At 45.5% G+C, this 27,451-nt stretch overlaps 1 protein-coding gene across 1 annotated transcript; it reads right to left on the reverse strand.

Moving 5' to 3' along the window:
* LOC140197444 (zinc-binding protein A33-like) lies at positions 1-27,451 on the reverse strand. The gene is made up of 6 exons (XM_072257406.1): positions 27,007-27,451; positions 26,825-26,920; positions 25,783-26,016; positions 24,388-24,410; positions 24,176-24,291; positions 1-587 (listed from the first exon to the last, which is right to left on the reverse strand). The coding sequence occupies exons 1-6, from the start codon at positions 27,415-27,417 to the stop codon at positions 55-57; spliced, it is 1,413 nt and encodes a 470-aa protein (XP_072113507.1). The 5' UTR covers positions 27,418-27,451; the 3' UTR covers positions 1-54.

Consider the following 27,451-nt stretch of genomic DNA (forward strand, 5'->3'; position numbering starts at 1 on the left):
CACATTTATATTTACACTGACTTACTCCTGAAGCCGGTCCCGGACCCGACCCGTTTACAGACCCGGAGCGGAACCGGAGCAGATTCTCAGCATTTCGTTTTTATATCCAGTCCAAAACAAAGGATAAAGTTTCCCCGTGAATTTATTCCTACTGAAGGTGTGGAGACGGGACTTGGTCTCCGCGTTGTAAAATGAAACTGTCCCGGACTCGTAACTGAGATAAACTCCCACCCTCCCGGGGATGGGACCGGCAGGGAGACGGGACTCAGGGGAGGTGTAAACCCACATCTCATCATTAAACCGCCCGATGATCCAGAATCCGGTCTCCGGACTCGGTCTGACCCATCTCTTCCTCTCCACAGACTCTGCGGCAACCCCCAGATACCACAACCGATTCCCCGTCACCTCCACCTCCCAGTAATGTCTCCCCGATGTGAATCCCTCCGATCCCAGCACACAAGCCCACACTGTGAACCTCTTCCCGGTGTCAGGGAGATCCCTCCGGGTCCCGGTCAGTCTCACACTCTTCCGATCCTCAGACACCTCGAGCAGCGGATGCGCCGTTTCCACATCCAGGGTGACAGAGACTGGGGGGAGAAGCAGAGAATTAGAGAGTCCCCGGGGATCGGGGGGAGACTCGGGCAGCGCGGCCCCGGGACCGGGGGAGAGGCCGCTCGGCCTCAGGCACAGTCGGGTGGCCGACAGGACTCTTTCCCGGGATTTTATCCAAACACAGCGGATGGACAACCAACATCTTCCCGAGATTTTTCCTTGCCATGGAGATCGGATTTTTCCTGATCAACACACATACAATTCTGGAGGATCTCAGAGGGTCAAGCAGCATGTGCTAAAGGAGATATACAGTCGATGTTTCAAGCCGAGACCTTTCCTCAAGATTGGAAAGAAAGACGGGAGATAGCAGTGGAAACGGGTATGAGGAAGGGGTGGAGCAACAACTGGACCCAGTTGAGGATGGGGTGACTGAACAATGGAGGGATTTAAAGAGGAGGTCAAGCAGAATTCATCCGTGCTGATCAACTCACTTTAATGAACTTGTTCCATTTGCCTGTATTTGCCCATTATTTCTTTAAACCTTTCCCACCCACGTACCCGTCCACATGTCTTTTAAATCATTGTAACTGTATCCACAGCTACAGTTTCCTTTGGCAGCCTCCTGAGCTCCAGGAAAACAACCCAGAATATCCACCCTCTCCTTATAACCCAAACCCTCCAGTCTCAGTAACATCCTTGTAAATCTGTTTTATACCCTCTCAGTTTAATGACATTCTTCCTGGAGAATTATCACCAGCACTGGGCAGTGTGATCCAAATCATACAGACAAGAAAATCTGTGGATGCTGGAAATCCAAAGCAACACACACAAAACCTTGGCCCCAAACATCAACTGTTTATTCATATCCATAGCTGCTGCCTGATCTGCTGATTTCCTCCAGCAGTTTGTGTGTGTTACTCTGCTCAAAATGTGGCCTTCCCAGTGTCTTCTACACTCGTAACGTGACGTCCCAGCTCCTGTACTCAGTATTCTGACTGATGAAGACAATCTCCCCCTGGTCTCTCTGTTCCACAGCACTCCCCAGGGCCCCACCAATTGCTGTGTAAATCCTGTCCTAGTTTTCCCTTCCAAAAGGCAACACCCTCATCTCTGAATTAAAATCAATTTCCATCCAATGGCCCAGAGACCCAATTAATCAAGATCTCATTGTAATCTTGGATAAACCATGAGCAACAGGGTTATGTAGTGGAACACACAATACTGTTGTACCATGGGGCATTCTGGAGTTCAGAGTTCAATTCTGACGCCACCTGTAAGGAATTTGTACTTTCTGCCCATGACCTCATACTCCCGATTCATCCCTCAGACTGGGGAGGAGTGGACAGCGGGGAAGACCATCATTACTTGCAGTGGGATCTGGAGCAGCTGGAAAAATGGGCTGAAAAGTGTCAGCTGGAATTCAATGCAGACAAGTGTGAGCTGTTGCACTTTGGTAGGACCCCAGCGTAGGTCTTACACAGTGAATGGTCAGGCACTGAGGACTCTGTTCTACAGCAGATCTGGGAACACAGGTCTATAATACATCAAAAGCAGTGTTACAGGTAGATAGAGTAAAAAAAAGCTTTTGTCACATTGGGCTTCATAAATCAAAGTTTTGAAGACAGGAGATGGGAAGTCATGTTGAAGTTGTATGAGACCTGGTGAGGCCTAATTTGTGATATTGTGTACAGTTTTGGTCACCTACCTACAGGAAAGATGTAAACAAGATTGAAAGAGTACAGAGAAAACTTACAGGGATGTAGCTGGGACTGGAGGACCTGAGACATGAAGGAAAGATTGAATAGTTTAGGACTTCATTCCTGTAATATAGAAGACTGAGGGGAGATTTGATAGAGGTATACAAAATTATGAAGGGTATAGATAGGGTAAATGCAAGCAGGCTTTTTCCATGGAGGTTGGGTGGGATTACAACCAGAGGTCATGGGTTAAAAGTGAAAGATGAAAAGTTTAAGGGGAGCATGAGGGGAAACTGCTTCATTCAGAGGGTCATGAGAGTGTGGAAAGAGCAGCCAGTAACAGTGGTATATGCAAGCTCAATTTAAACATTTAAGAGAAGTTTGAACAGGTACATGGATGGTAGGATTTGGAGGACTCTGGTCCCGGTGCAGGTCGATGGGAGCAGGTAGTTTAAATGTTTCAGTACAGACCAGGTGGGCTGAAGGGCCTGTGCTGTTAGTTTCTATCACTCTGTGACGCTTGTACAAAGACATAATGCTTTGTAGGTTAAATGGTCATTGTCCATTGCCCCATGATTGGGCTAGTTTTAAATAGTTGGGGTGCTGGGTGGAGCAGGTCATTGGTCTGGGATGGCCTGTTTCACACTATATCTAAATAAATAAATAACCTCTTCACTGTCCAACCTGATGGCATGAATATTGACTTCTCTAACTTCTGTTAATGCCCCTCCTCCTCATTTATTTATTTTTATCCTCCTGCCCTTTTTTTCTCTCTCTCTTTTCTCCCTCTGTCCCTCTCACAATAACTCCTTGCCTGCTCTCCACCCTCTGGGCTCCCCTCCCCCCTTCTCTCTCTCCCCTGGCTTCCCATCCCATGATCATCTCCCTGCTCCTGGCTGGTATCCCTTCTGCCAATCAACTTTCCAGCTCTTAGATTCGCCCCTCCCTCCTGTCTTCTCCTATCATTTTGGATCTCCCCCTCCCCTTCCAACTTTCAAATCTCTCACTATCTCTTCTTTCAGTTAGTCCTGACGAAGGGTCCCGGCCTGAAACGTCGACTGTACCTCTTCCTATAGATGCTGCCTGGCCTGCTGTGTTCACCGGCATGATTGATTTTCCAGCATCTGCAGATTTCCTTGTGTTTGCGTTTTTCATATGAATGATGAAAAACAGTGGACCCAGCACCGATCCCTGCAGCACAACCGCTGGTCACAGGACTCCACCCAGACAATTCTGTATCCTATTCCAGATCGTACTGTATCCCATGTGATCTAACTCTCTGCTACCTTGTCAAATTCCTCGCTAAACTCCATGGAGACGATGTCTACTGCACTTTCATCAGCTGTAATTTATTTATTGAGATACAGCTCGGAATAGGCCCTTCCGGCCCTTTGACCCCCACCACAGAGCAACCCGATTTAATCCGAGCCTGACCATGGGACAAGTTACAATAACCCACATCACCCAGCAACCCCTGATTTAATCCGAGCCTGACCATGGGACAAGTTACAATGACCCCCTCCACCACCCAGAAACCCCTGATTTAATCCAAGCCTGACCATGGGACAAGTTACGATGACCCCCACCACCCAGCAACCCCGATTTAATCCAAGTCTGACCATGGGACAAATCACTATGTCCCCCACCACCCAGCAACCCCTGATTTAATCCGAGCCTCACCATGGGACAAGTGACAATGACCAATTAACCTGCCAACCGGTACGGGTTTGGACTGTGAAACCAGAGCACCTGGAAGAAACCCACGTGCAAACTCCTTACAGGCAGTGACGGGACATGAACCCGGGTCACTGGTACTGTAAAGCGTTGTGCTAACCACTATGCTACCGTACCGTCCATGCAGAAAACCAAGCTGGGTATCCCTGATTAGTCCTCGCCTTTCCAAATGAATGTAGATACTGTCTCTCAGAATCCCCTCCATTAACGTACCCACCTCTGACATTAGGCTCACCGGTCTGTACTTCCCAGGCGTTTCCCTACAGCGGATCTTCAATAAATGTTCAACATTAGTCTCCCTCCAGTCTTCTGGCCCCTCATCCACAGCTATCGATGACACACATATCTCCAAAATGGGCTCCACACTTTCCTCCTGAGCTTCCCACAATATCCTGGGATACACTTGATCAGGACCAGGGGATTTATCTACATTTCTGTATTTTAGGACCTGCAGCACATTTGCTTCTGAAATGTGGTGGAAAATGAGGTCAATCATTTTCTGTAACACGGGGGAATTGAGGGCCCTGAGGAACTGGCACAGAAGAGGAGTTGAGAAATAATGACAGGGAAGGTTTTGCAGGATACAGGCAAAATGCTGGTGAATGGACTGGTGGGGAGGTGATCTGACAGAAATATATAAGGTTACAAGGGGTTAGATTGAACAGATGGTTGAAATCATCTTCCCACAGAAGGGAGATCAAATACAAGAGGTCACAGGTCTGAGGAGGGAGGAAGGAGTTTAAAGGTGAATTTATTTGAACAGTGAGTGGTTATGTTGGAACTTGCTGCCAGAGGAGGTGATGGAATCAGATACAATCACTGTGTTTCCGAGACACTCAGCCAGACACTTTAATGGGCAAGGCACAGAAGGAGACTGACCTAATACTGGTCAATGAGGTGAGTGTAGATGGGTAAATAGGTCAGGACGGAGGTGCCCATTTCAATACTGTACAACGATGATTCTGTGACATTAAATGAACTGAATGACTGAGACCCCACAGCCTCCGGTGCAGAGAATTCCAGATACACCATCCTCTGAGGGTCCACCCCATCCTGAGACAGCGACCCCTGACCCTCGACTCCTCAGACAGGGGAAACATCCTCCCTACATCTTGCCTGCTGCATTTGGAAAGACAAGGACAGATCAGGGACAGTCAGCATGGCGTTGTGCATGGAAAATCACGTCCACAAGTTCCAGTTTGTTGAAGATGTGACAGAGAGGATTGGCCGGGACATTGTCCACATGAACTCAATTTTTTTCCTTCTCTTCTTTTTATCTGCTCAGCTAGGATGGTAGAGATGCCAGGCAGGATAGTCAAATGCTCCTCTTGTGGGATGTGGGAAGGCAGGGAGACCTCCAGTGTCCCAGAGGACGACAACTGCAAGATGTACATCCAGCTGCAGCTTCTAACAAACCACGTTAAGGAGTTGTAGCTGGAACTGGATGAACTCCGGATCATTCGGGAGGCTGAAGGGATGAGAGACAGGACGTACAGAGAGGTAATTACAACAAGGTGCAGGACACGGAGACTGGGTGACAGTCAGGAAGGGGAAAGGGTTGAGGGAGCCAGTGCAGAGTACCCCTATGGCCATCCCCCTCAACAACAGGTATATCAATTTGGATACTGTCCGAGGAGAATCTAACAGGGGAAAGTCACACTGGTCAGGTCCCTGGTACTGAGTCTGCCTCTGTGACTCAGAAGGGAAGGGGGGAGAAGAGGCATGCTGTGGTGACAGGGGATGTGTTAGTTGGGGAAAAGGACAGCAGGCTCTGTGGGTGAGAACGAGATTCCCAGATGGGATGTTGCCTCCCGGGTGCCTGGGTCTGGGATATCTCGGATTGAGTCCTCAGCATTCTTAAGTGTGAGGGTGAACAGCCAGAAGTCGTGCTCCATATTGGTACCACTGACATGGGTAGGATGAGTGACGAGGTTCTGCAAAGGGAGTTCAAGGCGTTAGGTGCTGAGTTAAAGGGCAGGACCTCCAGGGTTGTGATCTCAGGATTGTTATCCGTGCCACGTGCTGGTGAGGCCAGAACAATCAAGATTATACAGTTTAATATGTGACTAAGGAGCTGGTGTAGGAGGGAGGGCATAAGATTTCTGGATCATTGGGCTCCTTCCAGGGAAGGTGGGACCTGTACAGAAGGGACAGTTTGCACCTGAACTGGAGGGGACTAATATCCTAGCAGGAAGATTTATTAATGGTGCACGGTGGAGTTTAAGCTAGAGTTGTAAGGGGATGGGAACCAAAGTGCCAGAGCAGTTAGTCGAGAGGTTGTGGAGGTAAGACCTCAGACAAAGTTAGAAATCAAAAGGCTGAGCATGGTGTAACTAGTGTCCTCAGCTGAATATATTTCAATGCAAGAAGTATCGTACGAAAGGTGGATAATAGTGTTGAAGGTGAGGTAGCTGGTTTACAAACAGAGGCAATGTGTCATGAGGAGAGGCTGTTGATAGGACAAAATTGTATTCAACAGGATGAGTTGCAACGTAAAATTGAAAAAGGACTGAAGGCATTGTATCTGAATGCATGCAGAATACAGAACAAGGCAGATGAACTTGCAGCACAGTTGCAGATTGGTAGGTATGATGTTGTAGGCATCACTGAATCATGGCTGAAAGATTACAGCAAGGAGCTTAATGTCGAAGGATAAACATTGTTTCGAAAGGACAGACAGGAAGGGAGATGGGGCGCCATTGCTCTGTTGGTAAAAAATGAAATTAAATCACGAGAAAGATGTGACAGAGGGTCAGAAGGTGTTGAATTATTGTGGATAGAGCGAAGGAACTGCAGGGGTATAAAGACCCTGACATGAGTTGTATACAGACCCCTAAACAATGTTAAGGATTTGGCTTGAAAATTACAATGGGAGACAGAAAATACATGCCAAAAGGGGAATGTTATCATGGTCATGGGGGCTTTAATTTGCAGGTGGGTTGGGAAAATCAGGCTGGTGCTGGATTACAGGAGGGAGAACTCCGAGAATGCCTGTGAGATGGCTTTTTAGTTCAGCTCGTGGTTGAGCCCACAAGAGGATCAGCTACTCTGGATTGGGTGTTGATTAGATTTAATTAGATAACTTAAGATAAAAGACTCAGGGACAAGTGATCATCATATGATCAAATTCACCCTGAAATTTGCAGAGAAGCTAAAGTTAGATACATTAGGATGACAGTCTAGTAAAGGGAATTACAGAGGCATGAGAGAGGAGTTGGCCAGAATTGATTGGAAAAGAACACTGGCAGGGAGATCGGTAGAGCAGGAATGGCTGGAACTTCTGGAAGCAACTCAGAAGACACAGGATATATACAATTCTATATCCTGTGATCAGAATTCTATCTCCTTTACCACAGCATTGGAGAGGGATAGGAACAGGCTAATTAGGAAAGCGTTTAATTGGAGTAAGGGGAAATATGAGGCTATCAGGTAGGAACTTGGAAGCATAAATTGGAAACAGATGTTCTCAGGGAAACAATTATGATTAGGATAGGATTAAGGAAAATCCCAAGGCATTCTACAAATATGTGAAGAGGATAAGATGTGAGAGAATAGGATCAATCAAGTGTGACAGTGGAAAAGTGTGTATGGAACCACAGGAGATAGCAGAGGTACTTAATGAATACTTGGCTTCAGTATTCACAACGGAAAAGGATCTTGGCGATTGTAAGGATGGCTGACAGCAGTCTGAAAAGCTTGAGCATGTAGATATTAAGGAAGAGGATGTGCTGGAGCTTTTGGAAAGTATCAACTTGGGTAAGTCACCGGGACCAGATGAGATGTAGCCCAGGCTACCGTGGGAAGCGAGTGACGAGATTGCTGAGCCTCTGGCAATCATCTTCGCATCATCAATGAGGACAGGAGAGGTTCTGGAAGATTGGAGGGTTGTGGATGTTGTTCTCTTATTCAAGAAAGGGAGTAGAGATAGCCCAGGAAATTATAGACCAGTGAGTCTTACTTCAGTGGTTGGTAAGTTGATGGAAAGGATCCTGAGAGGCAGGATTTATGAACATTTGGAGAGGCATAATATGATTAGAAATAGTCAGCATGGCTTTGTCAAAGGCAGGTCATGCCTTACGAGTCTGGTTGAATTTTTGTGGATGTGACTAAACACATTGATGAAGGTAGAGCAGTAGATGGAGTGTATATAGATTTCAGTAAGGCAGTTGACAAGGCACCCCATGCAAGGCTTATTGAGAAAGTAAGGAGGCATGGGATCCAAGGGGACATTGCTTTATGGATCCAGAATTGGCTGACTCACAGAAGGCGAAGAATTGTTGTAGACGGGTCATATTCTGCATGGAGGCCGGTGACCAGTGGTGTGCCTCAGGGATCTGTTCTGGGACCCCTACTCTTCGTGATTTTTATAAATGACCTGCATGAGGAAGTGGAAGGATGGATTAGTAAATTTGCTGAAGGCACAAAGGTTGGGGTGTTGTGGATAGTGTGGAGGGCTGTCAGAGGTTACAGCGGGACACTGCTAGGATGCAAAACTGGGCTGAGAAGTGGAAGATGGAGTTCAACCCAGATAAGTGTGAAGTGGTTCAATTTGGCAAGTCAAGTATGACGGCAGAATATAGTATTAATGGTAAGATTCTTGGCAGTGTGGAGGATCAGAGAGATCTTGGGGTCCTTTTCCATAAGACACTCAAAACTGCTACGCAAGTTGACTCTGTGGTTAAGAAGGCATACGATACATTGGCCTTCATCAATCAAGGGATGGAGTTCAGGAGCCGAGAGAAAATGTTGCAGCTATATCGGACCCTGGCCAGACCCCAATTGGAGTACTGTGCTCAATTCTGGTCGCCTCACTACAGGAAGTTCGTTGAAACCATAGAAAGAGTGCAGAGGAGCTTTACAAGGATGTTGCCTGGATTGGGGAGCATGCCTTATGAGAATAGGTTGAGTGAACTCGGCCTTTTCTCCTTGGAGCGACAGAGGATGAGAGGTGACTTGATAAGAGGTGACTTCATAGAATGGGCTGCGGGTGGCGGTGGTGGAGGTGGAAATGATAGGGTCTTTTAAGAAACTCCTGGATGGATACATGGAGCTTAGAAATATAGAGGGCTATGGGTAAGCCTAGGTAGTTCGAGGGTAAGGACATGTTCGGCACAGCTTTGTGGGCCGAAATGCCTGTATTGTGCTGTAGGCTTTCTATGTTTCTATGTTTCTACATCCCACAGAAGAAGTACTCCAAAGGCAAGATGTGGCTAACAAGAGAAGTCAAAGCCAACATAAAAGCCAAAGAGAGGGAATAAAACAGAGCAAAAAGTAGTGGAAAGTCAGAGGATTGGGAAACTTTTCAAATGCAACTAAAAAAGTTAATAAGAAGGTAAAGAGGGAAGACAAAATTAAGTTAGCAAATAATATTAAAAAGGGCAACAGAAGTTTCTTCAGATACATAAAGTTTAAAAGACCATAAGACATGGGAGCAGAATTAGGCCATCTGCCCATCAACTCTGCTCCGCCATTCAATCATGGCTGATCTTTTTTTTAATCTCCTCCACAACCCCAGTTTCCAGCCTTCTCCCCCGTGACCTTTGAAACCATGTCCATTCAAAAACTTATCAATCTCTGCCTTAAATACACCCAGTGACCTGGCCTCCACAGCTGCATGTGGCAACAAATTTAACAAACCCACCACCCTTTGGCTAAAGAAATTTCTCCTCATCTCTGTTTTCAAAGGGCGCCCCTCTATCCTGAGGCTGTGCCTTCTTGTCCTGGACTCTCCCACCATGGGAAACATTCTTTCCACATCTACTCTGTCTTGCCTTTTCAACATTCGAAAGGTTTCAATGAAATCCCCCCCCCTCATCCTTCTGAATTTCAGCAAGTACACAGCTAGAGCCATCAAACGTTCCTCGTAAGATAGTCATTAGGATGGAATCATCCTTCTGAACCTCTTCTGGACCCTCTCCAATGTCAGCGCATCTTTTCTAAGATGAGGGACCCAGAACTGTTCACAATATTCAAGGTGAGGCCTCACCAGTGACTTTTAAAGCCTCAGCATCACATCCTTGCTCTTGTATTGTAGAACTCTTGAAATGAATGCTAACATTGCATTTGCCTTCCTCACCAGCGACTCAACCTGCAAGATAACCTTGAAGGTGTTCTGCACTCCCAAGTCCTTGTGCATCTCAGATTTTTGGATTTCTCTTCATTTAGAAAATAGTCTGCACATTTATTTCTGCTACCAATTTGCATGACCATGCATTTTCCAACATTGTATTTCATTTTCCACTTTCTTGTCCATACTCCTAATCTGCCTAGATCCTTCTGCATCCTATCTATTTCCTCAACACTACCTGCCCATCCACCAATCTTTGTATCATCTGCAAACTTGGCAAAAAGCCATCTATTCCATCATCTAAATCAATTATATACAGTATAAAAAGAAGTGGTCCCAACACTGACCCCTGCGGAACACCACTAGTCACTGGCAGCCAACCAGAAAATGATCCTTTTATTCCCACTGTCTGCCTACTACCAATCAGCCAATGCTCTAACCATGTTAGTAACTTTCGGATAATACCACTAGCTCTTAACTTGGGAAGCAGCCTCATGTGTGGCACTTTGTCAAAGACCTTCTGAATGTCCAAATATACAACATCCACTGCAACACACATAGAAGTTGCTGGTGAATGCAGCAGGCCAGGCAGCATCTCTAGGAAGAGGTACAGTCGACGTTTCGGGCCGAGACCCTTCGTCAGGACGAACTGAAAGAAGAGCTAGTAAGAGATTTGAAAGTGGGAGGGGGAGGGGGAGATCCAAAATGATAGGAGAAGACGGGAGGGGGAGGGATGGAGCCAAGGGCTGGACAGGTGATTGGCAAAAGGGATATGAGAGGATCATGGGACAGGAGGCCTATGGAGAAAGAAAGAAAAGGGGAAGGTGGGAGGACAAACCCAGAGGATGGGCAAGGGGTATAGTGACAGGGACAGAGGGAGAAAAAGGAGAGAGAGAAAAAGAATGTGTGTATATAAATAAATAAATAAAGTATGGGGTATGAGGGGGAGGTGGGGCATTAGCGGAAGTTTGAGAAGTCAATGTTCATGCCATCAGGTTGGAGGCTACCCAGACGGAATATACGATGTTGTTCCTCCAGCCTGAGTGTGGTTTCATCTTGACAGTGGAGGAGGCCATGGATAGACATATCAGAATGGGAATTTGATGTGGAATTAAAATGTGTGGCCACTGGGAGATCCTGCTTTCTCTGGTGGACAGAGCGTATGTGTTCAGCAAAACGGTCTCCTAGTCTGCGTCGGGTCTCACCAATATATAGAAGGCCTCATCGGGAGCACCGGACGCAGTATATCACCCAGCCAACTCACAAGTGAAGTGTTGTCTCACCTGGAAGGACTGCGTGGGCCACTGAATGGTAGTGAGGGAGGAAGTGTAAGGGCATGTGTAGTAGTTGTTCCGCTTACAAGGATAAGTGCCAGGAGGGAGATCGGTGGGGAGGGTTGGAGGGGACGAAAGGACAAGGGAGTCGCGTAGGGAGCGATCCCTGCGGAAAGCAGAGGTGGGGGGGGCCGCAGGGAAAGATATGCTTAGTGGGGAGATCCCGTTGGAGGTGGCATCCACTGCATGTCCTTTATCTATCCTGCTTGTAATCTCCTCAAAGAATTCCAACAAGTTTGTCAGGCAGGATTTTCCCTGAAGGAAACCGTGCTGACTTTATACTATAATCTTGTCCTGTGTCAACACATACTCCATCACCTTATCCTTAATAATTGACTCAATCATCTTCCCAACCACTGAGGTCAGGCTAACTGGTCTATAATTTCCTTTCTGCTGCCTTCCTCCTTTCTTAAAGAGTGGAGTGACAATTGCAATCTTGCAGTCCTCTGACACCATGCCAGAGTCCAATCATTTTTGAAAGATCATTTCTAATGCCACCACAATCTCTAATGCTACCACTTTCAGAACCCTAGGGTGCAGTTCCTCTGCTCCAGGTGACTTATGTGCCTTTAGGTCTTTCAGCTTTTTGAGCACCTTCTCTCTTGTAATAGTAACTGCATCCACTTCTCTTCCCTCACACACTACAACATCAGGCATACTGCTAGAGTCTTCCACAGTGAAGAATGATGCAAAATAGTCATTTAGTTCACCAGCCATCTCCTTGTCCCCTGTTATTATTTCTCCTGCCTCATTTTCTAGCGGTCCTATATCCACTCTCATTTCTCATTTATTTTTAACATACTTGAAATAACTTTTACCATCCACTTTGATATTATTTGCTAGCTTGCTTTCATATTTCATCTTTTCCCTTCCAATGATTTTCTTAGTTGCTCTCTGTAGGTTTTTAAAAACTTCCCAATCTGCTATCATCCAACTAATATTTGCTTTGTTGTCTGCTCTTTCTTTTGCTTTTACAATAGCTTTGACTTCCCTTGTCAGCCAAAGTTGTACTATTTTACAAACCATGGTTATACTATCTCTGGAGACAGACTGTCCATTGACATCTTCTACAAGCCCACTGACTCTCATAACTACCTCAACTATACCTCTAATATGTAGAAATGCCATTCCCTATTCCCAGTTCCTCCGTCTCCACCGTATCTGCTCCGAGGATGAGGTTTTCCATTCCAGGACATCTCAAATGTCCTCTTTCTTCAAGGATCGTGGTTTCTCTTCTGCTGTCATCAATGATGCCCTCACCCGCATCTCCTCCATTTCCCGCACTTCGGCTCTCACCCCATCCTCCCGCCACCACAACAGGGACAGAGTTCCCTTTGTCCTCACCTACCACCCCACCAGCCTCCGGATCCAGCACATTATCCTCCGCAACTTCCGCCACCTTCAATAGTACCCCACAACTAAGCACATCTTTCCCTCTCCACCCCTCTCTGCTTTCCACACTGGTCCACACGTCCCTCCCTACGGATCTCCTACCTGGTACTTATCCCTGTAAGCACAAGTGCTACACCTGTGCCTACACCTCCTCTCTTGCCACCATTCAGGGCCCCAAACTGTCCTTGCAAGTGAGGCAACACTTCTCTTGTGAGTCTGTTGGGGTCATCTATTGCATCCGGTGCTCCCGGTGCGGCCTCCTCTACATCAGTGAAACCTGATGCAGATTGGGGGACCACTTTGTCGAGCACCTCCACTCCATCCGCCAAAACAGACAGGATCTCCCAGTAGCCACCCACTTCAACTCTGCTTCCCACTCCCATTCAGATATGTCCACACATGGCCTCCTCTACTGAGGCAAAACTCAGGTTGGAGGAGCAACACCTCATATACCGTCTAGGTAGTCTCCAGTCCCTGGTATGAACATAGAATTTTCCAACTTCTGGTAATTCCCTCTCCCTCCATTCCCCTATCCCTATGTCACTCTGTCCCCTCCCCCAGCTGCTTATCACCTCCCTCATGGTTCTGCCTCCTTCTACTACCCATTGTGTTTTCCCCTATTCTTTCTTCACCTTTCCTGCCTATCAACTCCCTGCCTCCCCTCCCCCACCCCTTGATCTTTCCCCTTACTGGTTTTTCACCTGGAACCTTCGCCTTCTCCTTCTCACCCTCCCCCCCACCTTCTTTATAGGGCCTCTGCCCCTTCCCCCTACAGTCTTGACGAAGGGTTCCAGCCAGAAACATCGACCGATCTTTTCCACAGATACTGCCTGACCTGCTGAGTTCCTCCAGCATGTTGTGAGTGTACTATTTTACCATTTGAGTATTTCTTCATTTTTGAAAGAAATGAAGAAATACTCATGTCCTGCACCTTCCTTATTTTTCCCAGAAATGCACACCATTGCTGCTCTGCTGACATCCCTGCCAGCAGCTCTTTCCAATTTACATTGGCCAACTCCTCTCTCATAGCACTGTAATTTCCCTTACTCCACTGAAATACTGCTATATCAGCCTTTACTTTCTCCCTAAGAAATTTCAAGTTGAACCCAATCATACAGCGATCACTGGTTCCTAAGGGTTTTTTTACCTTCAGCTCCCTAATCGCCTCCAGTTCATTACATAACAGACAATCAAGTATAACTCATCCCCTGGTAGCCTCAATGACAAAACTGCTCTATATGCCATCTCTCAGGGATTCAACAAACTCAGTCTCTTGACATCCAATACCAACCGAATTTTACCCATCAACCTGCATGTTAAATTATCCCATGACTACCATAACATTGCCCTTTTGACACAGCTTTTCTATCTCCTGTTGTAATCTGTCGTCCACCTCCCAGCTCTGTTGGGAGGCCTGTATATAACTGCCATCAACGTCTTTTTACCCGTGCTGTTTCTTAACTCAACCCACAAGTATTCAACATCTTTCGATCCTATGTCACATCCTTCTACTGATTTGATGCCATTCTTTACCAGTAGAAAGGTAGAGGGTAGTGGTTCCATATGTCACTACTACAGAGCATGAAGACCTTGCCTTACACGAGTCCTGGGCTCAGCTGGCTCCGGCTGACAGTACCCGGTATGGGCCCCTATCCAGGGTTACGGATCCCACTGCCTTGTGGGTACTTCCGGGAGAAGAGAAGGCTGAGGAGTAAACCCTACACAATCCGGAGTGGAGCCCCTAAGGCGGTTGGATGACGTATCACGTCACCTCCCGGCAGCTCCTGCAGCCAAGCCGATGCCAAATATACTGCTTCACATTCCGCTGGACCACATCCACAAGGCCGAGAGGGGGATCTTGATGTCTGGGCAGCCCAGGGTATCCATATTCATCGCCCAGGTCTGCGGCCCCAAGGGCGCATCCATTGTCTACTTATACAGACGGAGCCATTATTATTACCAGTAGAGCCACACCACCTCCTCTGCCTACCTTCCTATCACTCTGATATAATGTGTAACCTTGGACATTCAGCTCCCAACTACAACCATCCTTCAGCCACAGTTCAGTGATGGCTACAACATCATACCTGGCAACTTGTAATCGTGCAACAAGATCATCCACTTTATTTCTTATACTACGTGCATTTAGATACAACACCTTGAGTACCGTATTTGCTATCCTTTCTGATTCTGCATCTCTAATGTTCTGATACTCAGCCTGTTGGCTGCAACTAAGTCCCATCACCTGCCTGCAATTCCTGATAGTCTGACTGCACGCTATCTTTATTTTTCACTATCCGTCCTATCCTGAGTCCCTTCACTCCGGTTCCCGCCCCCCACCAAATTAGTTTAAACCCTCCCCAATAGCTCTAACAAACCTGCCCGTGAGAATACTGGTCCTCCTCGGGTTCAGGTGCAACCCATCACTTTTGAACAGGTCATTCCTACCCCAGAAGAGATCCCAATGATCCAAGAACCTGAAGCCCTGCCCCCTGCACCAGCTTCTCAGCCACACATTTATCTGCCAAATCATCCTGTTTCTACCCTCACTGGCGCGTGGCACAGGCAGCAATCCAGAAACTAGTACCCGGGAGATGCTAATTTCTGGATTAGAGAGAGGCAAGAGTGGATATCAGACTGCGGGAAAACAATGCCGGAGAGGTAGTAATGGGGGACAATGAAGGGGTGGATGAACTGAAGACGTATGTTGCATCAGTCTTCACTGTGGAAGAGACTAGCAGTATGGTGGAAGTTACAAGTGTCAGGCGGCATGCCGTGCGTGAAGTTAGCATTACTAGAGAACAAGTTCTTGGGAAACTGAAAGATATTAAGGTAGCTGTCACCTGGACTAGATGGTGTACAGGCCAGAGTTCTGAAAGAGGTGGCTGAAGAGATCATGGAGGCACTAGTAATGATCCTTCAAGAATCACTGGATTCTTGAATGTTTCTGGAAGACTGGAAAGTTTCAAATGTCACTCCACTGTTCAAGAAGAGAGAGGCAGAATAAAGGAAACCCTGGGCTAGTTAGTCTGATCTCAGTGGCTGGGAAGATGTTGAAGTTGATTATTGAGGAGGAGGTGTCAGGGTACTTGGAGGCACATGATAAAATAGGCCGTAGTCAACATGGTTTCCTCAAGGGAAAATCTTGCCTGACAAATCTGTTGGAATTCTTTGAAGAAATAACAAGCCAGATAAACAAAAGCCAGGTAAATTGAAGGGATTGAAGGCAGATAAATCCCCAGGGCCGGATGGTCTGCATCCCAGGGTGCTTAAGGAAGTAGCCCAAGAAATAGTGGATGCACTAGTGATAATTTTTCAAAACTCATTAGATTCTGGACTACTTCCTGAGGATTGGAGGGTGGCTAATGTAACTCCACTTTTTAAGAAAGGAGGGAGAGAGAAACCGGGGAATTATAGACCGGTTAGCCTAACGTCGGTGGTGGGGAAACTGCTGGAGTCAGTTATCAAGGATGTGATAACAGCACATTTGGAAAGCGGTGAAATGATCGGACAAAGTCAGCATGGATTTGTGAAAGGAAAATCATGTCTGACGAATCTCATAGAAATTTTTGAGGATGTAACTAGTAGAGTGGATAGGGGAGAACCAGTGGATGTGGTATATTTGGATTTTCAGAAGGCTTTTGACAAGGTCCCACACAGGAGATTAGTGTGCAAACTTAAAGCACATGGTATTGGGGGTAAGGTATTGGTGTGGGTGGAGAGTTGGTTAGCAGACAGGAAGCAAAGAGTGGGAATAAACGGGACCTTTTCAGAATGGCAGGCAGTGACTAGTGGGGTACCGCAAGGCTCAGTGCTGGGACCCCAGTTGTTTACAATATATATTAATGACTTGGATGAGGGAATTAAATGCAGCATCTCCAAGTTTGCGGATGACATGAAGCTGGGTGGCAGTGTTAGCTGTGAGGAGGATGCTAAGAGGATGCAGGGTGACTTGGATAGGTTGGGTGAGTGGGCAAATTCATGGCAGATGCAATTTAATGTGGATAAATGTGAAGTTATCCACTTTGGTGGTAAAAATAGGAAAACAGATTATTATCTGAATGGTGGCCAATTAGGAAAAGGGGAGGTGCAACGTGACCTGGGTGTCATTATACACCAGTCATTGAAAGTGGGCATGCAGGTACAGCAGGCGGTGAAAAAGGCGAATGGTATGCTGGCATTTATAGCAAGAGGATTTGAGTACAGGAGCAGGGAGGTACTACTGCAGTTGTACAAGGCCTTGGTGAGACCACACCTGGAGTATTGTGTGCAGTTTTGGTCCCCTAATCTGAGGAAAGACATCCTTGCCATAGAGGGAGTACAGAGAAGGTTCACCAGATTGATTCCTGGGATGGCAGGACTTTCATATGAAGAAAGACTGGATGAACTGGGCTTGTACTCGTTGGAATTTAGAAGATTGAGGGGGGATCTGATTGAAACGTATAAGATCCTAAGGGGATTGGACAGGCTAGATGCAGGAAGATTGTTCCCGATGTTGGGGAAGTCCAGAACGAGGGGTCACAGTTTGAGGATAGAGGGGAAGCCTTTTAGGACCGAGATTAGGAAAAACTTCTTCACACAGAGAGTGGTGAATCTGTGGAATTCTCTGCCACAGGAAACAGTTGAGGCCAGTTCATTGGCTATATTTAAGAGGGAGTTAGATATGGCCCTTGTGGCTAGGGGGGTCAGGGGGTATGGAGGGAAGGCTGGGGCGGTGTTCTGAGTTGGATGATCAGCCATGATCATAATAAATGGCGGTGCAGGCTTGAAGGGCCGAATGGCCTACTCCTGCACCTATTTTCTATGTTTCTATGTAACAAAGGAGAATCAGTTGATGTTGTATACTTGGATTTCCAGAAGGCCTTTGACAAGGTGCCACACATAAGGCTACTTAAGAAGCTACGAGCCCACTGTATTACAGGAAAGATCCTAGCATGGACAAAGCAGTGGCTGCTTGGCAGGAGGCAAAGAGTGGGAATAAATGGAGCCTTTTCTGGCTGGCTGCCAGTGGCTAGTGGTGTTCCACAGGGGTCTGTGTTGGGACTGATTCTTTTTATATTGTATGTCAATTATTTGGATGATAGAATTGATGGCTTTGTTGGAAAGTTTGCAGACGATCTGAAGATAGGTGGAAGGCCAAGTACTTCTGAGGAAGTAGAGAAGTTACAGAAGGACTTAGATAGTTTTGGAGAATGGGCAAAGAACTGGCCGATGGAATGCAGTGTCAGGAAGTGTATGGTCATGCACTTTGGCAGAAGAAATGTAAGTCTTGACTGTTTTCTAAATGGAGAGAAAATATAAAGAAACTGAGGTACAAAGGGACTTGGGATTCCATAAATGTTAATTTGCAGATTGAGTCCATGGTGAGGAAGGTAAATGTGATTTTATGATTCATTTCAAGAAGGCTAGAATATTAAAGCAAGGGTGTAATGCTGAAACTTTATAAAGCACTGGTGAGGCCTTGCTTGGGGTATTGTGAGCAGGTTTGGGGCCTTTATCTCAGAAAGGATGAGCTGAAACTGGAGACAGTGCAAAGGATGTTCATGAAAATGATTCCAGGTTGAATTTTTGTCATATGAAGAGTGTTTGATGGCTCTGGGCCTGTATTCACTGGAATTCAGAAGAATGAGGGGTGAAACCTAATGAATGTTGAAAGGCTTTGATAGAGTGGATACGGAGAGGATGTTCCTTATGGTGGGAGAGTCTAAGACCAGAGGACACAGCCTCAAAGTGGGGAAGCATTCTTTTAGGATGGAGATGTGGAGGGATTTCTGTAGCCAGTGTGTGGTGAATCTGTGGAATTCTTTGACACAAGCTGATGTGGAGGCCTTTATGTACAAACCCCATTTCCAGAAAAGTTGGGATATTTTCCAAAATGCAATAAAAACAAAAACCTGTGATATGTTAATTCATGTGAACCTTCATTTAACTGACAAAAGTACAAAGAAAAGATTTTCAATAGTTTTACTGACCAACTTAATAGCATTTTGTAAATATACACAAATTTAGAATTTGATGGCTGCAACACACTCAACAAAAGTTGGGACAGAGTTAAAATAAATTGAAAAGTGCACAGAATATTCAAGTAACACCGGTTTGGAAGACTCCACATTAAGCAGGCTAATTGGTAGCAGGTGAGGTATCATGACTGGGTATAAAAGTAGTATCCATCAAAGGCTCAGTCTTTGCAAGCAAGGATGGATCGTGGCTCACCCCTTTGTGCCAAAATTCATGACAGAATTGTTAGTCAGTTCAAAATGAACATTTCTCAACGCAAGATTGCAGAGAATTTAGGTCTTTCAACATCTACAGTACACAATATTGTGAAAAGATTCAGAGAATTCAGAGACATCTCAGTGCATAAAGGGCAAGGTTGGAAAGAACTATTGAATGTGCGTGATCTTCAAGCCCTCAGGCAGCACTGCCTAAGAAAACGTCATGCTATTGTGACAATTATAGCCACCTGGGCTTGGGAGTACTTCGGAAAACCATTGTTACTCAACACAGTCCGTCACCGCATCCAGAAATGCAACTTGTCACTGTATTACGCAAGGAGGAAGCCATACATCAACTCTATGCAGAAACACCGATGAGTTCCCTGGGCCTGAGCTCATCTCAGATGGACCGAAAGATTGGGGAACCATGTTCTGTGGTCAGATGAGTCCACATTTCAGCTAGTTTTCAGAAAAAACGGGCGTCGAGTTCTCCGTGCCAAAGATGAAAACGACCGTCCAGATTGTTATCAGCGAAAGGTGCAAAGGCCAGCATCTGTGATGGTATGGGGGTGCATCAGTGCCCACGGCATGGGTGAGTTGCATGTATGTGAAGGTACCATTGACTCTGAGGAGTATATTAGGATTTTAGAGAACATATGTTGTCATCAAGGCAACGCCTCTTCCCGGGACGTCCATGCTTATTTCAGCAGGACAATGCCAGACCACATTCTGCACGGGCTACAACAGCGTGGTGTTGTAGACACAGAGTGCGTGTGCTTGACTGGCCTGCTGCCAGTCCAGATCTATCTCCTATTGAAAATGTATGGCGCATCATGAAGAGGAGAATCAGATAACGGAGACCACGGACCGTTGAGCAGCTGAAGTCTTATATCAAGCAAGGATGGACAAAATTTCCAGTTTCAAATCTACTACAATTAGTATCCTCAGTTCCAAAACAATTAAAAAGTGTTATTAAAAGGAAAGGTGATGTAACACAATGGGAAACATGCCACTGTCCCAACTTTTGTTGAGTGTTTTGCAGCCATCAAATTCTAAATTTGTGTACGTTTACAAAATACAATTAAGTTTGTCAGTAATACTATTGAAATGCTTTTCTTTGTACTTTTGTCAGTTAAATAAAGGTTCACGTGAATTAACATATCACAGATTTTTGTTTTTATTGCAGTTTGGAAAATATCCCAACTTTTCTGGAAATGGGGTTTGTATATTTAAGTCAGAGGTTGATAGATTCTTGATTGGTCAGGGCATGAAGGGATATGGGGAGATGGCAAGAGATTGGGGCTGAGAGGAAAATTGGATCAGCTACGATGAAATGGCAGAGCAGACTCGATGGGCCAAATGGCCTAATTCTGCTCCTATATCTTAGTCTTATGGTCTATGGTATAATTAAAATATTTTAAAATAAACTTAGACAGGTACAGGGATAGGAAATGGTTAGAGGGATATGGGACAAACACACGGAAATGGGATATACTGAAGAAGACATCTTAGCCCAGATGGACGAGTTGGGCCATGGGTTCAACATCTAAGAAACCACTTCCCAGATCATCCTCCTGAGGAATCTCACCCTGGAGTCTGTCTGTGAACTGTTGGTGTGACGTCAGTTCAGAGGTGGCTGATGTGGGAGGCTTGCTTGACTGCTTAGCCTTGCGCATTTTTCTATCATATAGTTCTTTGTAAGCACTCAAACTATCCGGCAAGTATGCCCTAAACCGACGTACCCTTTCAAAATTAAAGTCATACTTTATCATTGCAGCGAAAATCTCATGCAGTTGCTTCACGTTCAGTTCCTGGACGACTTCACCTTCGGTCCATTTGCTACTGTATTCGGTTTTGATTGTTATCCTTTCCTCTTGCAATTGCATCAGCTCTTCATCTATCAGTTATTGGTCATGGGATGCCAAAACCTCTTCAACATCATCTTTGTCAACTTCCACAAGCCAAACTTACTTTGTCCTTGCTTCGTTCACCACGATCGAAACGCTTAATTATGTCTAGTTTTACGCTGAGTGTAACAACCTTACGAGCTCTTTTAGACTTTTCTGATACTTTAGAACTCATCTTGCAAACGGCTGCTCACAGGCACGTGTTTAAGCAATGCTGGCGAGAATGCCATTCCGAATACTGGAGAGAGCGGCTGCTCGGGGCTCGCACTGAATTTTTTCAGGCGCTGCTTTTTCCGTAACAGTGAAAACACCTTCTGTTAGTGAGAACAGGGAACTAATGTAGGTCTTTCTTAACAGTGAGGTTTCATAAAGCGAACATTCAAAAAGTGGGGGACACCTGTACAGACCTCCCAATAGTAGCTGGGATGTGGACCATAGAGTACAACAGGATATGGAAAAGGAGTGACAAAAGGGTAATGTTATGATATTCATGGGAGATTCGCACATGCAGGTCAATTGGGAAAATCAGGTTGGAAATGGATCTCAAGTGAGTGAATTTGCTGAATGCCTGTGAGTTGGCTTTTTAGAGCAGTTTATCATTGAGCGTACTAGGGGATCAGCAATACTGGATTGGGTGTTATGGATGAACTGGGGGTGATTAGGGTGTTTAAGGTAAAAGAACACTGAGGACGCAGTGATCACAGAATGATTGACTTCAACTTGAAATTTCATAGGGAGAAAGTAAAATCTGACATAGCAGTAATACAGTGGAATAAGGGAATTTACAGTGATAGGTGAAAGGAGTTGGACAAAATAATTTGGAAGGAGATGCTGGCAGGGATGACAGCAGAGCAGCAATGGAGAGAGTTTCCAGGAAAAAATGAGAAGGTGCAGGATGGGTGTATTCCAAAAACAAAGAAATACTCAAATGGAAAAATAATACATGGGAAGTCAGAGCTAATGTAAAGGCAAAGGAAAAGGTATAAAACAAAGCAAAAATTAGTGAGAAGAAAGAATTGAGAAGCTTTTAAAAACTGCAGAGCATAACTAAAAGAATCATTAGGAGGAAGAAGATGAAATATGAAAGCAAGCTAGCAAGCAATATCAAAGTGGATAGTAAAAGCTTTTTCAAGCGCTGTATGTAAAACTCAAAAAGAAATTAGTGTGGATGTGGGATCGCTGAAAATGAGGCCAGAGAAATAATAACAGAGGCCAGGGTGGTAGCAGATGAACTAAGTGAGTGCAGTTAATTTCACAGGGGAGAAGGTGCTCAAAAAGCTGAAAGACCCAAGGGTACATTAGTCACCTGGACCAGATGAACTGCACACTCGGGGTCTGAAAGAGATAGTGGTACAGATTGCGGAGGCATTAGAAATGATCTTTCAAAAATCATTGGAATCCGGCATGGTGCCAGACGACTGGAAAATTGCAAATGTCACTCCATTCTTTAAAAGAGAAAGGTAGGTGAAAGGAAATTATGACCAGTTACCCTGACCTCAATGATTGGGAAGATGCTAGAGTCAATTGTTAAGGTTGAGGTTATGGAGTACTTGGTGACACAGGACAAGATAGAACAAAGTCAGAATGGTTTCCTTCAGGGAAACTCTTGCATGACAAAACTGTTGGAATTCTTTTACGAAATTACACATAGGATAGATGCAGTGTACGTTGTATAAATGGACTTTCAGAAGGCCTTTGACAAGATGTCACACAAGGCTGCTATCACATTAGGAGCCCATGGTATTACAGGAAAGTTACTGACATGTTTAGAGAGTTGGCCGATTGGTAGGAGGCAGCAACTGGGAATAAAAGGATCATTTTCTAGTTGGCTGCCAGTGGCTAGTGGTGTTCCTCAGGGGTCAGTGTTGGGACCACTTCTTTTTATGCTGTATATCAATGATTTAGATGATGGAATAGATGGTTTTGTTGCCAAGCTGGCAGATGATATGAAGATTGGTGGAGGGGAAGGTAGTGTTGAGGAAATTGGTAGGCTGCAGAAGGATTTAGACAGATTAGGAAAATGGGCAAGAAAGGAGAAAATCAAATACAATATTGGATAAAGCATGGTCATGCACATTGGTGGTAGAAATAAATCTGCAGACTGTATTCTAAGTGGGGAGAAAATCCAAAAATCTGATATGCAATGAGACTTGGGAGTCCTTGTGCAGAACAACATAAAAGTTAACTTGCTGGTTGAGTCAGTGGTGAGGAAGGCAAATGCCATGTTAGTATTCAATTCAAGAGATCTAGAATACAAGAACAGGGATGTGTTGCTGAGGCTTTATGAGGCACTGGTGAGGCTTCACCTTGAGTATTGTGAACAGTTTTGGGCTCCTGATCTGAGAAAAGATGTTGTGGCATTGGAGAGGGTTCAAAGGAGGGTCAAAGATGGGCCAAGCAGATAATTCTGCTCCTATGTCTTATTGTCTCTAGTTCCCCTTCAGCCGTATTATTACAGCCATATTTTGCGTCCAATTATATCAAGGAGGCAGAGCGAAGTTGTTATAGCTCCCAACAGAGATTCCTTTGCTTGCATCTTCGGAAACAGCGCTATTTCCATCTTTAATATCGCTGACTACAGTTCTTTGCGAGAATGGGACCTGGGGTTCCACAATCAGCTGCTATTCAGCATGCTGAAGTCTCGGCCCATGATCTTGGCGCCTTTTCAGAAGCCTAGGATCCCAAGCAACTGGAGTCGGGTGAATCATGGATCGGTGTCACCACAGCAGACCTGTGTGTCGTTGGGGGAGTTGGAACATCTGCTGGGTGCCTGGGGACCAGGGATCTTTGCGATCTTCAGGCACAGGGCTCGGAAAAAGTGATGTAATGGACTTTTAACACCGTAATCCAGTGAGTTGTCTGTTATCTCTCCTTCTGGGTAGAAAAATGGAGTCACCTCTCTCTCCCTTATTAGGAGAGAGAGAGCCTGCAATGTGTTGGACTATCGGGTGAACAATGTAGTCTTTGGGATAACTGCAAGTCTGTGTCTTCGCTATTGCTTAGCTCACGCTGAGTGCTGGTAGCGGGTGTGCTTTATTTTTGCCGGGCGGGGGAGTGGGACTGTTGCTCGCTACCACTTATGTGCAGGAGGGAGGGGAGCGGGGGGTAATTGGGGTTCTAACATTTGACTGTCGTTCATTCTTTGGGGCACTTCTCTTTTCGAAAAATGGTTGCGAAGAAAAAGCATTTCAGGATGTATACTGTATACATTTCTCTGACCTTTCAACCTTTGAAACTGTGTCTCATAAACAAGGACAAATGAAACCCTATGTTTTACCTTGCTTAATGCCACCAAGCACTTTTTCCGACGCTATCATCAAATAGGGATGATCGAATTTTTCAGCCAGTAGGGCACCATCTGTCACAGACAATGTCCGGATATCATCACTAATCCTGTAAATATTATACAGCTGGTTATAAACTGAGCATCAGCAATGTTTGAACTATTTTACAAATCCATCCAGAGTTTCAGTAAAGACCATGTCCTACCTCCTCTTCTGATGAGCTTCCTCCTGAAATAAATAAAACACAGATCTCAATTGACTAAGACTGACTGTCAGCATCCGAACAGCAGGAATCTGAGTCAAGTTATTACAAACTGCTGAAAATTCCCACTTACTCCCACTAACACACATGGTGAAAGAAACATTGAAACATAGAAAACCTACAACACAATACAGGCCCTTCGGCCTACAAAGTCCCTACCTTAGAAAATACTCGGGTTACCCACACCCCTCTGTTTTGCTAAGCTCCATGTATCTATTCAAAAGTCTCTTAGAAGACCCTTTCATATCCGCCTCCACCACCATTGCCAGCAGCCCATTCCACGCACTCACCACTCTCTGCGTAAAAAATCCTACCCCTGACATCTCCTCTGTACCTACTCCCAAGCACCTTAACCCTGTGCCCTCTTGTGGCAGTCATTTCAGCCCTGGGAAAGAGCCTCTGACTATCCACATGATCAATGCCTCTCAACCTCAAAGGGCTGAGTGCACTCAACCTGTTTTCATGAGGCATGAAAGAGGGACACAGAACCACGGGAGTAAGCACAAGGAATGATTATGAAAATTATACCATAACTGAGAGGATGGAACTTACAGGACAGACTGGACAGGTTGTGTATTTTTATCTGGATATGATGTCAGGGAGGATCAGATGGAGAAATTTAACATTCTAAATGGATTTGACGGGGTGGGAGAGGAGAAAATATTTCTGCTTGGGCAGAGACCAAAAGTCAAAGTTAAAACATCAGTTAGTTGCCACAAGAAATGTGGTGAAGAGAATGTGGAACTCACTGCTACAGGAGTGGCTGAAGTGGAACAGCAGAGATTGAATGTAATGGGGAAGCTGCATAAACACATGAGGGACCATGGAGTTCGGGGCACTGTTGCTCTGTGTGGTGAATGTGTGGGAGGTTGCTTGTGAAGCAGGGAAGTTGATAAGAGAAGAAGAGCTGAAAGACCTATCTTTGATGCAAAATGGGATATAATCTGAAAAAGAATATATCTGAAAAACAAAACATTTGGTACAAAATTCTCGAAAACAATTAACGTGATACAATCTGATATCGAAGGTAAATCTGATGTGTGGGTCACATTCCGCAATTCAACCTCAGTTCCCACTGATTGGCAGACAGACCCTCGCACCCACCACACAAGACACACTCACAGCCTCTGACTGTAATTGGGTGTTACTCTGAGTATCAGGGGATTTTATACATGGGAATCACAGAAACGATCACCAGCAGACTGTCCTGTGATGTACACATGTTGTCAGAGGCCGGTTTGGGGAATGACAACAGTCCGGAACAGTGAAAACGTCTGCCAGGTTGTGACATCATTTTGTGACTGTGCACTTTTACAGAACCAAACTGAAATCCCTCACCATAAGGAATATCACATTGTCTTTCTGATCTATCCTTGTTTGTAACTTAGAGATTTCCTCCTGAATAGAATTTAGATTCTCTTGAATCTCCCGAAGATTTTCCTCCATTGGATTTAGAATCCTCTCCTCTTCTTCCCTGAGATCTTGGAGCGCGTGTTGCTCTTTTTCGGTGATAATCCGGCGCAGTTCATCAAACTGGGATGTGATCTGGGACTGAAAGCTTTGTGACTGTTCCTGTCGAATGAAAGGAGAGGCTAGTTTATTAATTGGCCCTGATGTATTTCCTTATGATATGGAAGGTCTATCCAGCCCATTATCATCCAAGAGGACCACATCCTTGCCGTTGGGTTTGGAGGCTTGTGAGCCTCAATCACCCAAAGAGCTCTGCTGGCTGGAGTCAGGGCTTTATGGTTTGACTCTTGGTAGGGTCACCCATGACAAACAGGTCAAAGGGTAGAGGCCAGAGTAAGAGTGGTTTACTGGTCCTCCAGGTTCAAGGGTTCAGCTCAGGGCTAACAATACTGACTGGTAAAACAAAATTGTTACAGAAACAATGAAGAGTCTTTCTACATCTGAATGCCATGTTATTCCTGAGTCTCCACTCAGGACCTGCATGACTGACAGTAGTGAAAACCGAGAAGTAGCTGCTGACATGTTCAATGAAGACATGGACACTGCCAGAGATGGAGGACCTTCACTGCTCTCCTAAACGCCAGTGGCATAACAGGCAGTAAGTAAGTGGTTCTCAGATCTTCGATCACATTTCCCTGAAACAGAGTCTTCCTCACTGAGTCATTAACTCCCACCTGATTCACATACAAACCCCTTCACGGGGTTAATTACAGTGGCCAATTTACCATTCAACCATGGAATGTTGGCTAAAAGAAGGCACTGGTTACGGAGAGAACGTGCAAACTCCACGCAGACAGCACCAGCGGTTCGGATCAAACCCAGGTTAGTGGAGCTGCGATGCTCTGCTATTCTGCATTAAAGGGTACAAAACTACACAACGATATTGGAAATTCTGCTCAGGAAGCCTCACCCGAACTCCAGAAATCTTCTCTTTCTGTTGCTGCTCCATTTCCTGAAAGTCCGATTTCTTTTTTGTGAGAGAGTCCCAGGAAGATTTAAGCCGATCCTGAGAATCAAAGAGTGACTGGATTAGACAAAAAGATGACACTTTTGGATCAGACAAAAAGGCGATCAAAAACGGGTTATTTTTACCTTGTAAATTTTAACGGCTTCGTTAACCGGCATGAAGCTGTGAGACTTGTGTTCCCGCGCATCTCTACAGATCAGACAGATCAGTTTCTTGTCCGTCTCACAAAACAGCTTCAGTTCTTCATCATGTTCCTCGCAGTGAAGTTTACCTTCCTTCTCTTTCGGATTCAGGTTTAGTTTTCGAGCTTTCTCAGACAGATTTGCTAAAGCCCGATTGACCCTGAGGGTGCGGTCTGCAATCTCCTCTCTACATTCCGGGCAGGAGTTTCGCTCCTCCCTTTCCCAACACCGAGTGATACAGGAGCGGCAGAAGTTGTGTCCACACTCCAGTATAACCGGATCGGTGAAGAAATCCAGGCAGATGGGACAAATTACCTCCTCGGTTAAACTCTCGACCTGTCGTTTCGAAGCCATGTTAACTCCCGGTACTTCCTGGTTCAGGATCCTT

This window comes from Mobula birostris, chromosome 5 (assembly GCF_030028105.1).
Source record: "Mobula birostris isolate sMobBir1 chromosome 5, sMobBir1.hap1, whole genome shotgun sequence".
NCBI lineage: Eukaryota > Metazoa > Chordata > Chondrichthyes > Myliobatiformes > Myliobatidae > Mobula > Mobula birostris.

Coding starts and splice junctions, on each gene's coding strand:
- LOC140197444 (XM_072257406.1), bottom strand. CDS start 27,417: ATGGCTTCGAAACGACAGGTCGAGAGTTTAACCGAGGAGGTAATTTGT. Junction 26,921..27,006: donor AAGCCGTTAAAATTTACAAG/GTAAAAATAACC, acceptor TTTGATTCTCAG/GATCGGCTTAAATCTTCCTG. Junction 26,017..26,824: donor AGAAGATTTCTGGAGTTCGG/GTGAGGCTTCCT, acceptor TTCATTCGACAG/GAACAGTCACAAAGCTTTCA.